This window comes from Oncorhynchus gorbuscha, linkage group LG01 (genome assembly GCF_021184085.1).
Source record: "Oncorhynchus gorbuscha isolate QuinsamMale2020 ecotype Even-year linkage group LG01, OgorEven_v1.0, whole genome shotgun sequence".
Classification (NCBI taxonomy): domain Eukaryota; kingdom Metazoa; phylum Chordata; class Actinopteri; order Salmoniformes; family Salmonidae; genus Oncorhynchus; species Oncorhynchus gorbuscha.
In genome coordinates, this window is record NC_060173.1 from 79,202,543 (window position 1) to 79,219,924 (window position 17,382).

At 44.3% G+C, this 17,382-nt stretch overlaps 1 protein-coding gene across 1 annotated transcript; it reads right to left on the reverse strand.

Annotated features, from left to right (window-relative positions):
* Window positions 1-222: 222 nt before the first annotated feature.
* LOC124018416 (N-chimaerin-like) lies at window positions 223-11,226 on the reverse strand. Its single transcript, XM_046333762.1, has 7 exons — window positions 10,518-11,226; window positions 8,521-8,605; window positions 4,806-4,979; window positions 3,935-4,012; window positions 2,911-3,048; window positions 2,249-2,354; window positions 223-2,090 (listed from the first exon to the last, which is right to left on the reverse strand). The coding sequence occupies exons 1-7, from the start codon at window positions 10,770-10,772 to the stop codon at window positions 1,919-1,921; spliced, it is 1,008 nt and encodes a 335-aa protein (XP_046189718.1). The 5' UTR covers window positions 10,773-11,226; the 3' UTR covers window positions 223-1,918.
* Between the last annotated feature and the right edge of the window lie 6,156 nt (window positions 11,227-17,382).

Consider the following 17,382-nt stretch of genomic DNA (forward strand, 5'->3'; position numbering starts at 1 on the left):
GTCTATAGCACTGCCTGTCACTCTTAATATGCAGATTGAGAGGAGCAGCCCCTTTTGTCAAGGTCATTTTGCATGTACACGCAAATGTAGCATGCCATGTACCTCAATGACTGGTGTTCTGGACACATTTACCATATTCTAAAATGAACACACATGGCACGAAATGCTTATTCATTGGCTTCGTTGTTACTGGAACAATTTAGGTGACTCAGAGCAAACAGGTTCATTTTCAGCAAGCAAGGTTTAATAAATTATAATTTACATGCGCAAATTAAGTACAAAAATATTTTTAAGAAGAACAAACAAATGCAATTAAATGCACAAAGGTAACAGTTTGAATGCAACACAGTTTTGACTGTCAGGCAAATGTAACAGAACATTTAAAGGTACACTGATTGTTTTCTGATTGAAAGAGGCTTTGCATTTCCCCTAAAAAATACTTCTAAAACAGCTGAAAAGGCAAAAAAAGACCGAATCAGTCAAAGATATTTACAAAGGTTCAGAGAAGATACAGTAGTCTATTTCACATCCAGGTATACAATGCTTCACAAAAACAATTGCCCATTGGGCAACCGGACAGGAGATACTGTAAATTTACAAACAAATAATAGCAGAGTATCTATAGCTAGGTTTCCATCCAACTGGTGACAGATTTTCATGTGAATATGCTAAAATACGTATAAAAACAATATGAGCATTTTCCCACCAGAGATGTTTTTCCATCAAATTGACTTGTGGATAAAAGTCTGTGTGTGATGATGTATTGCACATAAAGATACCTGCATGCTTTCCCTATGAGTCATAGTGGGAGGACCACACAACTTTAGTGGGAGGACCACACAACTTTAGTGGGAGGACCACACAACCACTCCAAGTTTACTTCGATATAATGGTTATTATATCAATATTTGCACATAAAATTCTTTCCACCAACATTTCTCACGTCATTAATTTTACCGACACGAAAAGGTCCCACCTTGTCTAGCGTATTTTGTTTTGTTGACATTTGGCAAGTTTACCGACAAAGATCTGTTTCCATCAGGCCTGTCATTAAATGTTTTATCCCACATGTACGTTACACGCATTAAAAAGTTGGATGGAAACCTGGTTAACGTTTCACAATATTTATCGCATGCGAGTTTACCGCTACAAAGCTACACAAAATAAAGACACGGCCAAGTCTGGTCCATCAGTGTTCTACACAAGCCCCGACAAAAATGGGGAGACAGACATGCAAAGTTTAAGGTACATCACCATCCACACCCATTACAGGGGAAGAGAAAGTAAGGTTCAGGACTGCTTAACTGAGAGTGGAAACGGATGTATCACAAATGTAATTACAAACATTCATATGTAATACAAATGCAATAGAAAAGTTCCTTCAAGTCTTTGCACAAAAAAAGTGTTTAGCCAGCATCAAGCTGTTTTACAAAAAATCTGTCTCTTTCCTTCCTTATCTTAGCAGAATGGATGTGTCTGTTTTTCAGAAGAGAATGTCTTCCTTATCTTAGCAGGATGGGTGTGTCTGTTTTCAGAAGAGGATGTCTTCCTTATCTTAGCAGGATGGGTGTGTCTGTTTTCAGAAGAGGATGTCTTCCTTATCTTAGCAGGGTGGATGTGTCTGTTTTTCAGAAGAGAATGTCTTCCTTATCTTAGCAGGGTGGATGTGTCTGTTTTCAGAAGAGGATGTCTTCCTTATCTTAGCAGGGTGGATGTGTCTGTTTTTCAGAAGAGAATGTCTTCCTTATCTTAGCAGGGTGGATGTGTCTGTTTTCAGAAGAGGATGTCTTCCTTATCTTAGCAGGGTGGATGTGTCTGTTTTTCAGAAGAGAATGTCTTCCTTATCTTAGCAGGGTGGATGTGTCTGTTTTCAGAAGAGGATGTCTTCCTTATCTTAGCAGGGTGGATGTGTCTGTTTTCAGAAGAGGATGTCTTCATTTTTGATGAGGAACTCCACCACCTGCGGTTGGTAGCGGATGTCGTTGAGTGCCGTCATGGCGTCCAGGTTGGGGGCACGCAGGAGAGTGGGCCCAAAAATAATGCCCAGGTTCTCCGCATTCATCAGGTTGTCCTTCTCATTCAACGTTACCCTGAAGTAGAGACACATCAAGGACAGACAATTAACAGCTGTGTGTTGAAAACACATTGAAAATGAACATCTGAGCATTCAATTACAACCATGTCTCAGTTACACAAACAGGATGTTACATATCACCAGGGCAGCGAATCGTTTTGTTGAGAAACTCACCTCTTTAAATGGGCCATGAGGTACCTCAGGGTTTCACTGTGTGCTGCTGGCAGCAGTTCCAGAGCCTCACGGAAGGCCTTTAGCCGCTTCTCTGGGTCTTCCAGCTCTGAGAAGCAAACAGAGGAATGAGGTGAAAGCAGAGCGGCCACAAGACAGGCTCTCAGAACCTCTAAACATCCGTGCTCAATGGTTCTCACTGGAACTATACACTAGCATGAACGATCAGAGTACAGTCAAGATGAGCTGCTGTTGAACTCCATATAACTGACTACCAATCAATCGTCATTTTCTAAAATGGAACCATAAGAACTTCAAACGTAAAGGAGGATCTGATGCTTATTTTATGTGGACTTCATGAAATAGCAACACACAAACAGTGGAAATGCGGTAAAGCACAGCAATATACACTTGAAAATGTCTCTATTTTGCAGAATCGTCTTTGAGAACTCAAGAAGCTAAAGGAAGAGCAGGATAAATGTTCCCTGAACACTTCCGTCATGCGTCAGGGCTTGAATGTTGAGGGGTTTACATGACTCAACCACAGATAGGAAAACGCACACCAATGGCATTTCTTCTTGCATGGTGCTGGTGCGTGACTGAAACAATTATGCATCGTTTTAACTGGCAGAGGAGAGGAAAAAGCTGCTTAGGTCGGGACTCACTTGCAGTCTCGATGAACCTGGGGTAGGCGTCGTAGGAGATGACAGGAATGGGTAAATCTCTGAGGTACAGTTTAAGTGCACCCGTGATGATGTTGATATCTTCATAGGCATTGGCAGAGATGTCTGTCTTCTCACCATCTGTGAAGAGATATAACACACTGTTAGACACGAGGAAAGGACTGGTTGGATGTGCACAAGGCCCTGTTACGATTGTCTTGCTGATTGAACTCAAGGACATTGAGTTCAAGCAGCATGGCGTGCGTAGTGCGAAGTGAAGAATAAAGGGTTTGTGTCACTGTGGGGGATGAAATCTAGGCTACTTCTCTGTTTTGACTGGCCTGGCCTGGCCTGTTCTACTTTCCCCTCGGTTCTACATCCAGAGCAGGCCATGGCCTAATTCTGCCGAGGGTCTACATATCACAGTGTTGTGAGTTGGAATGACACTCTGTCATGTGTGATCTCCCACACACGGGTCTAGCTAGGATTTAACCCATGGCTTCAGGGTTCCCCCTGTCCATCTCTAAACTCACACTGTACTGGGCAGAGAATGAGGCAGACGATTTCTAACTGCCTCTTTAATTGTGATAGGCAAATGAAGTTGGAGGTAAATGACATTTCTACGGTAAATTACATTTCGGTCAGCTACGGTTGTTGGACTCGTCGCATGATTTGCCATCCCCAGAGCTGGCCCCTGGCCCTGGCCCTGGCCCCTGGCCCCTGGCCCCTGGCCCCTGGCCCCTGGCCCCTGGCCCCTGGCCCCTGGCTATACATCCTGTGACTGGACCGCGTCAGGACAAGCCGTGCTCTCCCAGATGGAGACTAATCCCTCCTCAAATGTGTCACCTTCCCATTAATACTACCTCTATAAACACATCGGAGTGACAACATTGAACTCAAACATGACCTAAAACCATCACATTGAGCACACACGGAGGCGCTAAGAACCGATAAGCATGCCGCGAGAGGCACCCGAGGGGGTTGTTAACACCCGGACAGAACCAACGGATGTCAAAAGAAGACATACCTCTGTCAAATGTCGACTTGACATCTTCGACTGAATCGCTGAATCCAGATATTCTGTAGAGCCCTTCAGACTTCAGCCCTATGACAGAGGGATAGAGACGTTTAATGACGAACGCTGCATTTACACAACATAACATAGGACTGGAGTGGGCATCCAACACGGATTCAACTCAAGAGCAGAATAAATACGGCCAAATTCACCTTCAGCGGTGACCTTGGGCAACAGAAAATGTCATTAAGCTCTTCCATATGGATGAGAAATGAAAAAGATCTACAATAGCACACAGGGAATAACATGGGCAGATGCAAATAGTTTTCTGTGTTATTGAATAAAATGTAAATAAAAACATCAATCAAATATAGCATGAGTTACAGACGTAGAATACCGGGCTATACAATGGGGTAGAAATGAGGCTTCTCCATCGTTGAGTGATTCAACTGGAACGCAATCAACTGAAACACCAGCAGCAGCAACACCACACAATCCTCCATTGTGTACAATTGCCAGGCCTCCCATCGGCTCTCCACATCAAATGAATAGAAAGGACCAACATTAGAATCATCCATCCTTCCTGTTACCTGCACTTAATTGGGTGTGTGTACATGTGGTGATTGAAAAATGCATCCATCCATTACTGAAACACACAAAATATAACATTCCTGTAAGGGAAAGAGGGAGCGCGATTTCCAAGAAGGGTGGGATTTCCAACTATTTCAATAGGGCCATGGCTATCTATCGTCTTCTCACCTCTCCATTCAATCTCCTGTATGCACATGTCATAGGGCCATGGCTATCTATCGTCTTCTCACCTCTCCATTCAATCTCCTGTATGCACATGTCATAGGGCCATGGCTATCTATCGTCTTCTCACCTCTCGATTCAATCTCCTGTATGCACATGTCCACCACCATGGGCCGCTTGGTGTTGTGAGCTTTCACCAGGGTTGTTAGCTCACAGCTGTAGACTTTCTTGATGTGTTTCAGGTCTGGCACGCAGTTGCAGGGTACCATAGTGGAGCACTGCTTGTGGACATTCAGGCCACAATCTGAAAGAAAAGAGGAAGAGGAGAGTCAGAATGGACAACCTAAGAGGGATGTCTTCTAATGATATGTTCCAATAATATCATTCCAATGATATCTTCCAATGACATCCTCCAGAGGAAAAAATAAGACCAGAATTAACATTGAAGTGTACCATGAATAGTCTGCATCCCCCAGATTGTTCATTTCATTTTTGTCGACTGGCTTGGTTTTGTTTTTGCTCGCTAAGGCCTAAATGCTCTTGATCAATATTTGGAGTCAGAATGTCATTGGACCACTGGAGAATTCGGTCCTGGCTGATGACTTCCCCCTTTGGTCAGCTGCCAGGGGTGTTATTGGAGTCACCTTGAGCACTGGAATGGAACACAGGTCCACAAACTACCCCTCATCCAGACGGCGTGCCAGTCATGCATCAAAGTCATTCGTAACAAATTCAACAAAGGTTGATCTTACATCTACAAAATTTATTCTGGATTCTACTATGTGGCTTGGTTTGTTTTTAATCTGCACAAAAAAATAAAAAATAAAAATGACCCAAACCTCCTAGACGTATTTTGTCACAGAGATTTGTAGCACAACATGAACCTTATTTGTGTTCTTCTAAGCAGTGAATATGTAGTTTCAATGATCATCCCCAGTGCTTTTGTCTTCGGTGCTAGTGAGTGGGGCCTGAGGCGCAGCTGCCTGCATCAGATTCAGAACAGGTTTCACCTTGCAGGGAGCACAGCAGAGAGCCGACACAACGACTCCTTCTTCGCTTTGTAAAAGAGGCTTTTAGAGGGAATTAGAGGCGCACTGAAAACAATGTGGCCTGGAGGAGGGAGACTCAGGCCTGCACGCTCCATTCTCCTCCAGAATCTGGGCTCGCACACAATGGCCGTGCAGGCAGCGATTCAGCCGCTGCGGGCTACACTAGACCTAGTTTCCTAGACTTAAATGGGCCAGCTCCTTCAAGCTTTAAGCAGTTCTCTGCCTTCTCCCAGTTTGGAAGAGGAACTTTTGACAAAAAAATGGTGCATTATAGTATTCCAACTACATCTCGAAAAAAGCATTTTGTTCACTGAGGTTTTTTTCTATGACTACATGATGTTTCAGAGGAAATATGTCATCATTGTTGCTCCCCAAATATCAAATCACACATTTTTTTTTAAAGGCACAAAAAGACTATGATGTAGAGAAATAGCTACACATATTTTGATTAAAATTGGCCCCAGAGAAATTTCCGCAGGCTTTACTCATATGTATTGATGCATTGACGTAATTACCTTTAAGAGATGATTCTATTAAGGGTGTGAGACAGGCAGCGTAATAGAGGGCTGCCTCCCACCAGACACACACACACACACACACACACACACACACACACACACACACACACACACACACACACACACACACACACACACACACACACACACACACACACACACACACACACACACACACACACACACACACACACACACACACACACACACACACACACACACACACACACACAGGTGGCCCCTGGGTTCCAGGTGGGGTGGGAAAGCCCAGAGGGAGCCTGCAGACAGACACTGCTTTACTGCACTGTCAGCTCTATCGCCATGGCGAGGAGAATACCCTCCACGGAGGATGAGCTCTGCCCTGATTTGGCTAAAAGGGTCTGACACTGGAGTGGGGTGAGGGGCTGGTCCCACTGGTGGCCAATCAACACATCATCATGTTGTCTAACCTTTACTGTGCCTGAGCTCTCCAATGCTTCTCTATTTTACCATCTCTAATGGCAGCAGCATATAGACAAACACATGGTTCTGTTGCTAGTTATTCTATGTTGTTTTCCACCACACGTAGAATGGGGATGAATAGAGACTGTGCTAGCTAGGCTGTGTGACCTAGCTTTCTGGTTCTGGTTGCTGAATTTTAATGCGGGTGGAAATGGAGCTCCTTCCCAGCGCTCAGAGCCCCACTCCTCATTAAAGAGACATGCCAGCTTTGTTTTTCTTCACGGGCATGATGGTATGAGGCTGGGGGGGGCGTCCTCTGATGAGGAAATGTGGCACAACAAGCACTGGCAGGGGCTGACTTCCTGGTGCTCGCCCAAAAACACTTCACACATACAGAAAGAAAGGGGGAGGGCGTTTTTGGAACGCAAATTCAAACATCGCATAAGACTTCACTGTCCTAGATTCTGGTCGCCATGGCGTTAGTCTAAAGGAATGGAAAAAATACATGTACACGTTTCCTCCGATTGTCAGCGGCTTTCTAAAGCAACGCATCAATTATTCATGCCGCGGCTCCCACAGATATAAGTGTAGGTCACTTTGTCCCATTAATAATACATTAAATACAGACATCAGTCTACGTTACGGCCTTATTCGGGAATGATGAACACCGGAAAACTACTGCTTTATAGAAAACCACGAGAACACTATCTGCAGTTCGATGTGCCTAAATAACAATACCTGAAATTGCAGTGCACTAGTTTTGCTCTCAAGCGAATTAGTTCATCATTTCTAGAGATCAATAATATCGCAAAGCGTGCAAAGCACTGCAGCAATGTGATCTCATGCAAGCCTTTTGCATGCTGCATTCATGGGTGCCCCACTTATGCTGCATTTTCTGTTGTTGTTATCCAGGCATCATGAAACCGCCTAATATCCTGTGATAAAGATGCTGCAAAAAATTTTCAAAACCTTAAGTCAATTGAAAAATTAGCCCTTAGATGGGGACAAAATAATTTCATGACCATACTGTACATTCAATGTAAATGTGCTGCTTCACAATATCAGATCGTTAATTGCTCACAGTGCAGCAAAATCATTCAACTAGTAACATCTGCCCTGATTGGATAGATAGGCATAGGTGTATGCGTGTTTAAAAATGGGAATCTATTCCCGAGACCATCAAGGGAGAATTTCAGCATGAATCCACAGAGGCATTCTCAACCCCCCACTTCTGCTGCAACTGGAGCACAGAGAGAGGAAGCCAGTCTGAGTCTGGACGCCACTGTGCATTATGATAATGGGCTGATCAATATATAGATTGCATATAGAGTGCACATAGAGTGCATATAGAGTGCATATACGTCTGCCGTCGAGTGGAGAACAATTGCTTTGTCCATTATGTGGGAATATGGGAGCTGCATCAGTATAAAACAATCGCATTAAAGCTTGTCATTTGAACAGTGGCAGAGTAACGCCATTAGCAAAACTCACCAACTGGACCTCTCATTCATTCGTACAGGAACACATCATTTTCTGTTATAGCAAGGCATTCATGTAGAGTGAGAAGTACCTATTACAGTAAATCCTCAATATTGAGTCCTCATTTTACTCCGTTGCCCAACTCCTCTAATCTGTTCCCCAAATATTGGCGGGAGTTTAGATAAAGGGACGCAATATGACCCCCACTTACGCTCACATTACAAACCAGGTTACCCACGTACTGGGGTGAGAAAAACATCAAAGTCCTTTACATAGATAAAGAACAGCATGGTGTTAAGTAAAACCAGCAGCAGCTGTACAGTGGCTTGTCTATTGTAAAGAACAGTACAGTACGTACCTGCACATTTGACTCCCTGAGCCGTCAGCCCCCACATGAAGTTGGCACAGTATTCACACCAGTGAGGTCCCCGGAACGTGTGGACCTAGAGGATAGAAAGAGAGACAAAGAGAGAGGATGGTTGTCAGATGCTGCAGTTATGTACCACATGGGTACCACACCTTCCCCAGGTTGCCCTGGAGACACTACAATGCTGGCGTCTTAAACTAGCCAGATTGTGTGTGTGTTGGAGATGAGGGGCGTTTAGAGCCCAGTCAAATCTGACAGGATGCCTAATCTACTCAAACTGTTAATGAGTGGCCAGGCTGAATAGGGGTGGTGGTGGAGAGCGGGGAGGATGGGTGGGCACTGTTGACGCCGTGCCAGTGTGAGGGGGGCATGTTGTCATGGAAATGTGCTACGGCAACGGGTTGCTCAAGCAAGGGCAAGGAAGGGAGCTCTCTCTCCGCCAGGTAACATAACAACAGCTCAGCCAATCAGGGGTGCCTGATCCAGACCTATTGGGAGGAGGCAGAGCAGGCTCCCTGTGAGGTGTTTTCCTACACTACAATGGGAATAATGGCCCTTTTATGTGAGGTGTGAAATACTAGGGTCATCACCAATACTGTGTGTTAACTCATTATGGGATCAGGGACAGCATGAGAGGATTAGCAGTAAAACAATTCATCACAGTAAAATGGTATCAAGTCTGATGAATTGTGAGTTCATCAGACTATACTACTGGCAGGAAGGTTAGAATATATTTTGTGATTCATGGCCTCACAGAAAAATATGCTGTCTTTAAAAATCAACAAATCCCTTTGAAAATGACCCATGTGGCATTTTATTTTGACGTTTTTTGTTGTTGTTGCGGAGGGTGTTTTAGTTGTGCAATTTGTTGAGTCGGGCTGCTGGGCAGGTCTGTCTCACTGTCTTTGCTATTGGACAGAGAGCAATCACCGCAGCTGTTCACCCCATGTTGGTGGGAAAATGGACATTGTCAAATCAAAGCCAACTGTCATTTATCTGTTGTTACATTATGCTATAAACTCTGTTTTAAACAAGACTTTGTGACCAAAATGATCCTATTTACACTTTGTAGTCAATTTCTTGACACTAAAATAACTGTTTCTGACTCATATTGATGTCACATTGTCAAAGAGATTCGTTGCTTTTGAAAGGCAGTCGCTCTTTACGTAGGAACAATGAAAATTTCAATTCATTCATACAATTTAGCACCAGTTGTTGTCTCTGGCTATTCAGTGATTTTTTTTCTCACATTTACATTTTTTTTCATCATACTTTGTCATCAATTTCTTCAAAGAGATATCTTGGCTGTACAGGTTAGCGTGTACAAGGTTCAGGATCATTAGGAATTAACATGCTTTGTCATTAACTATTACACACTAACCACATCAGCCCAGATTGCTTCCCGCTTGAAACATTTGAGCTAAATGTGTGACAGACCCTTAAAATGGCAAAATGGAGCATTCAGCATGGACTGGCTGGCATAGTAATACATACATAAATAAGGAAGGAGGGGAGCAAGAAGAATGAGTCCTGTGAGTGTCATCAGTCCTAGAGCCTTTGAGGGAATGTTTCTGCCCCAGCTCCCCACTTCATTAACTTACTTACCCAAACAGGCAGAGCAGAGCAGACCAGAGCAAGTCTGATGACTGGAGCCTAATGGGAATAGCACTCATCCACTGTTTCCCCCCTTCATCGCCTAATCTCCCCATCTGGTACTCAAACCAACAACAGTGGACCACAGACCGCCCAACAGATTTCCTTTAGAAAAAGGCTCAGTGGAAAGACCCAACACAGCCCTATTCGCTCATGCTTTCTCTCACCCCATAACCCCCTGAACAGACATTCTGGTGGCCAACTGCCAGTATAGGAACCTAATACAAAAAAAACGCCACCTGTCCACAACATGCTAAAATAGAAGCAATATTTTACAGTGGAACGGCATGACGAAGAGATGCAACTGCTCTTCCTGTGGCAATTTGTTGTCTCACCTTGAAGTTGTGGACTTTCTCGTACTTGGGCGGCAGGCTGTTATCCTTCAGTGCGGCTTTGCGGACCAGCGAGGTGAGCTGTGAATAGGCAAACAGTTTGAGAGGCTGCCAGATAGTGGCTGGAGGTTTCTGGGGCCCTGAGATCCTCATCCCCAGAGCAGCAGCCAGTATGTCCTGCTGGTTGGCCTCCTGCTTTGCCTTGTGCACCAAAGACTTCTCTCCCTTCCGGACCTCGTAAGACTCCCTGGATGGCATTCTGACACTCAGGTTGACCAAATCAGATGAACAAGCAGCAAGCCCTATAGAGCAGTCAAAAAAAGTCAGAGGTCCTCTGGAGAAGAATAAAAGAAAAAACGGGATGCTTAGAACTAGTCTAAACTATGTCATGTGAATTGCATTGCTCCAATTTGACAAGCCTAAACTTAGCGAAGAAACACAAAAATGGCAAAATCCAAAAAGCAGAAAGACGTGTCCTCCTTTAAATCCTCTCACAGCAGAGAGAGTTGGGATGAACGGTGCTCCAACGATGAGTGTCAGGTCCTGTGATGGCTGGAGTTGGATAGAGAAGAGAAGAAGCCTTGGGTGCTTATGTGTTCCCTGGGAATATGCAGATGAGCTGATGTTGAGTTAATCCTCTCCTCCCTGTGTAGAGCTGATATATTCTCTCTGGAACACAGACAGCACAGTGTGTGTACTGTGGATGGATGCTGCCAGCACTACCAGAGTGAGGGGGAAGAGGACGGGGGAAGGACCCAGTCACAACGGATTAGATGGATCACACTGGCCAATCAGAGCGAGGCAGGAGCCTGCTCACGCTTTATCATTGCCGTTTCCCCGCCCCCACAACCCCCCTCTAAGATCCAAAGCAGGAGAGCTTGTGTAGGAAGAGTCGGAGTGAGTGTGGGTTGATAATGAGTAATGAATGAGTCATGCATCATCACTGGGCTACTGCTGCCCACAGCTAATGACACTGGTGGGCCGTTGAAGAAAGTGCAATTTTCAAAATCTGGTTACCAACCGTTTACAGTTCCAGGGACCACAGGGAAAACATAAAGTAAACATTTTCAACCACATGTATTTTCTCAAAATGAAATTCACAAAATATGAATCATTGTGTCGGATGTGCTATGAAAAGGGAGAACTGATGCAAGGCCAGGTTTGTCCTTTGCAATAGTCTGCCTGTAAGCCTATATTTCAGTCACCATGCAGACAACCCAGAGAGAGTTAACCCAGGTGTGCTCATTCCACACAATTACAAGCGCCTTAGGGTACATTTGAGCTTTGTTTTTTTTTCCTGGCTTCAAATGCATAAACAGATTAAAGTAATATGTAAATCAACAGAAATGTAAAATACAATTTGATCTACCTAAACTCCCTTGAAGAGCAATCTTTTTTTTTTCTTCCAATATGGGCAATGGAAAAACACCATAATGCACAGAATCCCAGAATTATACTGAACAAATGTACATTCCTCGAATACCTAAATTCACAGATAATTCCGTAATTAATTTAAAATGTCAAAATTCACAGATGACTTTCATGACATTTTCTAATTATTATCCTAGTTAAAATGGAAGAGAGAGAAACAGTAATTGAGCCTCTCATCTCAGTAGGATTCTGTCTGAAATGGTGCTCATTTTCTCTGTTACAGATGCCAGCACGGATGGTATGCTAATTCTGCATCACATATAGAGCACAGTTAAAGTGCTGTGTTGGGAATGATCTGAAACCTGCTACAATCCACACAGCGAGTCAAATGTGATTATACTCCCCCATCCCACAGGCTGATTTGGGCTCAGCTGTTAGAAAGCCATCTGAACAGAGACTGGAGGTGGAGCAGCCCAGTATGAGTCCACGTAGATGAACACTCAATGCAATCAATACGGGGAGAGCTTATTTGGCGGTTACTGTGGCCCCCCAACAGAGAGAGATGGGGCAAAAGGAGAGCTGCAAGAGACGCGCTCCACAAATACACACTGGCTTTGAAGACCCCTGCAGGTATGATGGCATTCCATAACTGCTGTGTCCATAACTGAAAGGGATTTGGGCTGGACATGAAAGACATGAAACAGAGTTGTTCCAGTGGAGAGCTCCTCTACCACGCTGTAGAACCCTCTCTCTTCAGGAGGGGTAGCTAGCTACCAGTGAGAGGCAGACACGTTGTAGCCAAAGCCTTTCATATGCCTCCGTCTACCCCTCACAGACCCTGGGTGCTTTAGGAAGCTGTGCAGAGTAATTGTGTTTCCTGCTGTTACGTGCGGAGCGAGCATCTGATACCCAGGATGTGGCTTTCTTTACTTTGAACGCTCCTCTAATTGACACTGATTGATTGGACTCGTTTCTCAAAGATGTCCCAAGCTGGGCCTCTTGAAGGATGGATGAATGCCAAAGCAGTTCACTTCATACCGTTTGCTTTCCCATCCAGACACGCGTCCATCTGGACAAGTCTAAGGCGCGCGGGTTCATTTTGTCTCTGTATGCAGTTTCCATGTCTCTGATGATGTTTTCGACCCGGTCTAAACAAGGTTTCTTCACAACCATCCGACAACAAGAATGCTGTGTGGAGTCTCTCGAAATGCTGTACATTTCGCTCCAACGCAACCTATCTATTTCTGTTGCATTTACAATTCAGCTGGATTTTACAGACAGACATGTTTCTAATGTTATCTTTGATAATAGTGTCTTCAAAGAAGGAGGGCAGGCAAAAACCATGTGTGAGTTGGGATAGAGGTTAAGTAACGGCAGTCGTCTGTGGCGGACGGCGATGTAGTACATAAAGGAAATGTTCTCTTAATGCGCCTCTCTGACCTAGCATCATCACAAATGGGCCACTATCACACTCTAAATGTGCGTAAGTGTGCTCTTTAAAAGGTATGACGGCATGCAAATGAGGAGGAGTGGTGCGGGCAGCAGCAGGATGGACGCACAATGGAATTGCTGACATGAGGCTGAAGCTGAGAGGACACTCGTACATCTCTCCTCAGCCTTGGCAGAATGATAGTCGATTCTGAGAGGTCAGTGGATTGATCCCAGAATAACTAGGGCTGTCCAGAACTGGTCAAATATCCAAGATTATTAAAAAGAAGAGGAGGCTCAACATAAAAAGCAGGTCCTAACAACCCTAAGGAAAGAGCGTATGTCTGAGTCTACTGTTCTCCATACAGGGGTTTCAAACAGAGCTGCACCCCTCCAAACTGGGGGTTGGAAAACACCAAGCAAATGGAAACAACGGAGGGGGGGGATCATTCATGGTTTTAATAATGAATGTCTTTATTATGTACTGTGATGGCTGGGATCGACTATGGGCTAATGGCTAATGGACTGAGGCACATGAGAATACAAGCCGTGTGAGAGAACATTCCACTGATCAATACAACGGAACCATCCCTACTGTACCTACGCGTACGCATCTCCATTATGCGTCTGCATCCCCCCCCCACATGCTTCCACAGAGGGGAACACTGCAGTTCAGTATTGATATCATTACAGCTGTGGCTTGGGGAACCTTTCCCCCCCAAGGTGTGGTACTGTGGCTGGAAATGCGCCGCATTTTCTGCTTGCCGTGCAAAAACGAGAAAACCATTTCCACTGTGTTTTTCCAGGACAAATAGATGACCTGGCTGTGAATGTGGCTGTTGCCTCGACAGTGATGCATGGTATGTTGCTACCACACTTTGCCATCCACAGTGGATTCCGCACAGCAAGGTTATACAAGGACACATCCATGTGGCTGATGGGATTCATAGGTATTGCACTGTGTTAAACCACATTGCACTGGTGTGTGGGGTTGAGGGATATCTCTTTCCTGAACAAATGATGACCTCACATCAACTCGAAACACATACAAGAGAAACTATTCCAGTCTCTCATTAAATGTATATAATTGAGAGGAGTTTATAACCAACAACTGTGTACTTAGAGTGACCATTCTCTGGTCAAAAGTCTACCATGTCCTGCATGAAATACTAACTTCATCCGGAAATAGCATAAACTTGGAACATTGGTGCTCTGTCTCTGAACAGCTGATGACGATCAGCATACCGCTAGCCACATTCATCTTCTCAAGCAATCAAAAGACATCAATTCAATTGTGCAAAAAATATGAACTTATCCAATCAGAGTCATCAGATAACCTCTCCAGCCTTGGGATTAATCTTCATGACCGATGAAGGATAGCAGGGATTACTGAGAGCGTGGTTTGAGACGCTCACAGAGCACACATTACAGCACGATACAGTACATACTAGCCTTCTATTAACCTGCATTCACTGCGGCCCACTCTGTCCGTCACTCGCACTCTTCTGCGGTTATGCAACTGTGCTGCTGCCTGTATAACACTCCCCCGCATGACCAGAGAGAAGCCCTTAAAGCGGCTCCCTCCAAGGAAACGCATTCAAGTTCAAATGAACGTTCATAACCGATAGGGCTGATAGTGCTTCCGTAGGCGGCTTTGCCATTTTCACACAGAGAGAAGATGTGCATTAAATTGTAAAGAATATAGAGCACGTCAGAGAGCTCACCAGCTCAAAGCTAGGAAGGGACATGATAAATCGCTGTTACAATTATACATCAGGTTATGAGTTCACATTCTCTAGATATTGCTCAAACAAAGATGCCTTTCAAAATGTATGAAATGAAGAAGAAAATGTCCTATTGAAATGGCCATAACCTGTGCTGAGATGATCTCTGACTGCTTTGTCTGTAAAGTGCAGGACATAAACCTGTACTGTACTGGCCATGTTGTGGTTTTTCATTGGTCGGCTGTAACAACATCCGTAGCTACCCCTCATCTTCATCTTCCACTCATTCCAAGGGAACAGCACTGGTGTTTCATCACTTCCTCCACACACCAGCCTGAAATAAGCCCGCCAGTCCCGGGAGGGGACAAAGTTAATGTACGCTCTGGAGCTAAAGTCTGAATAATTCAATCTGTGTATTCCATACACCAAATGGATATTACAACCTGACCCGAGAGAAACACTTGAGTGAATCTTTACAGTGCAAGTGTCCCTCGCATCATTACCTATTCAAAGACGTCAGCACATTAAATACTAGCCCCGTTATCACTATGATATGCAACAAATAAGCAATCCACCATAAGCATACAGCTAGCATTGTCCGTTGCTGCACATGGGAGACCTGTATGTGTTGTTTGGCTTGAGGCAGTGCCCCGACCAACAGACACCAGGCCATGAATATCTAATTCAGATTTGGACAAATACCAGACTGGCTGGTGAACATCTGGTTATCTCTTGTCTCAGGATGATGACGTCTGCATGTTGTCCGGTTGTTAGCATATCCAAAGGTCGGAAGAGCAACCAGCTACATTAAGACACCATAAGGAGAAGAAATTACACCAACGTGTTGAAGAAAACGCATTGAGCATCTGGTAAAGGGAATAGAGGGTTGAGTTGGAGAGAGAAGACACGGAAAGGCAATATTTCACAGCAGTCCAACATCTTTCTCCATGGCGGCCGATAGATAGCAGCAAATAAGCCGTGTTGAATTTCCTGGACCAAACTCTTGTCTCTCAATTGTATTCAGAGCCATTTGCAATTGTCAGTTACGACATAATCAACATTTGCGCAGTTTACCTGCTCTTCCCGGGCTGACAGTCGATAATTGTGAGAGAATTATATTTTCCACAAACTGTCTTATTGGGAGCCAGGGCTCATTTACTGTCCTCGTCTCCACTGGAGGGGTACACAACCCTGTGACACAACCACACACACACACTGGCTTGGCCTGGGAGTTTTATGATCTGCCTCACAGTATGATTTAGAGTAGTGCCTGTAGTCATTGCAATCCTGCATGATTCAAAGTTAACAAAACGTGTATTAATGTGTGACAGTTTAGACAATAACTTGTATTGCACAACTAAATGGTTATCCCTTATGCCTCGTCGTTTTTGCATAGCAACAGCACACATAACTTATATCGAAATACTTCAGAGGTATATAAGAATCACAACATGCTTCATACCTAATGGGGATAAATAACAATTGCTGGTTGTTGGTTTCATTCTGCACAGGGATTGAACAAATTGACTTTTTTATTTTTATTCTGACCATTAAACCAATGCTGCTCTCTCACTTTTCCAATTTCCTTAAACATGGTTCCAGTTTATGGGTAAAGAGAAAGGCTTTCTAATGAATACCATTTCTCTCAGTCCTGGGGAGCGACTGTGCTGTGGTTAAACCAGCGTGGAGCCACAGAGGAGAGCATGCCTTTGTACCTTTATGATTTTGACCTCACCAACACAGACCCCCACATTACTGAGAGTACAACACAGCTGCCTTAACATTCCAACATGGGTCAGAGTTGATGACGAGAGGTCAGGCTGGAGCCCCTCCTTTATATAAAACCATGAGAGACAATAGCCTCTGCTGCTGTGCTATGCAGAAAAACAGAAATCTAGTCCGTGTGGTAAGAAAGACCTGGGTGGACACACCTAATCCCCTGTTAATGCTTTTCTGGTCAGAACAGGGTGACAGTTGGTTTGTTTGCAACAGGCTATATTTTGAATAACCGTGTGACAATGTCAGTGTGTACACTACAGAGCCACAGTCCGGGCCTGACAGGACTGTCAGAAGATACAGTCTTTGGTATGTGGATTTTCATTTCTAATTACAAGGGCTTTAAGATGTTAGACCTTCCCAGAAACATAACAGCTTTCTGGTCTACCCAGTCCACCTTGTGGGAGCAAACCCACAGAGGCCATTTCGTTTGCACAGAAGCTTCAACAGAACATCCCTATCCTCCCACACTTACCTTCAACCACCTCACATGATCTGTGCCCCACAACAAGAATTCAAATCAAATCAAATCAAATGTATTTATATAGCCCTTCTTACATCAGCTGATA

Coding starts and splice junctions, on each gene's coding strand:
- LOC124018416 (XM_046333762.1), bottom strand. CDS start 10,772: ATGCCATCCAGGGAGTCTTACGAGGTCCGGAAGGGAGAGAAGTCTTTG. Junction 3,049..3,934: donor CAAGTCGACATTTGACAGAG/GTATGTCTTCTT, acceptor ATCTCTTCACAG/ATGGTGAGAAGACAGACATC. Junction 2,355..2,910: donor CAGGTTCATCGAGACTGCAA/GTGAGTCCCGAC, acceptor TTTGCTTCTCAG/AGCTGGAAGACCCAGAGAAG.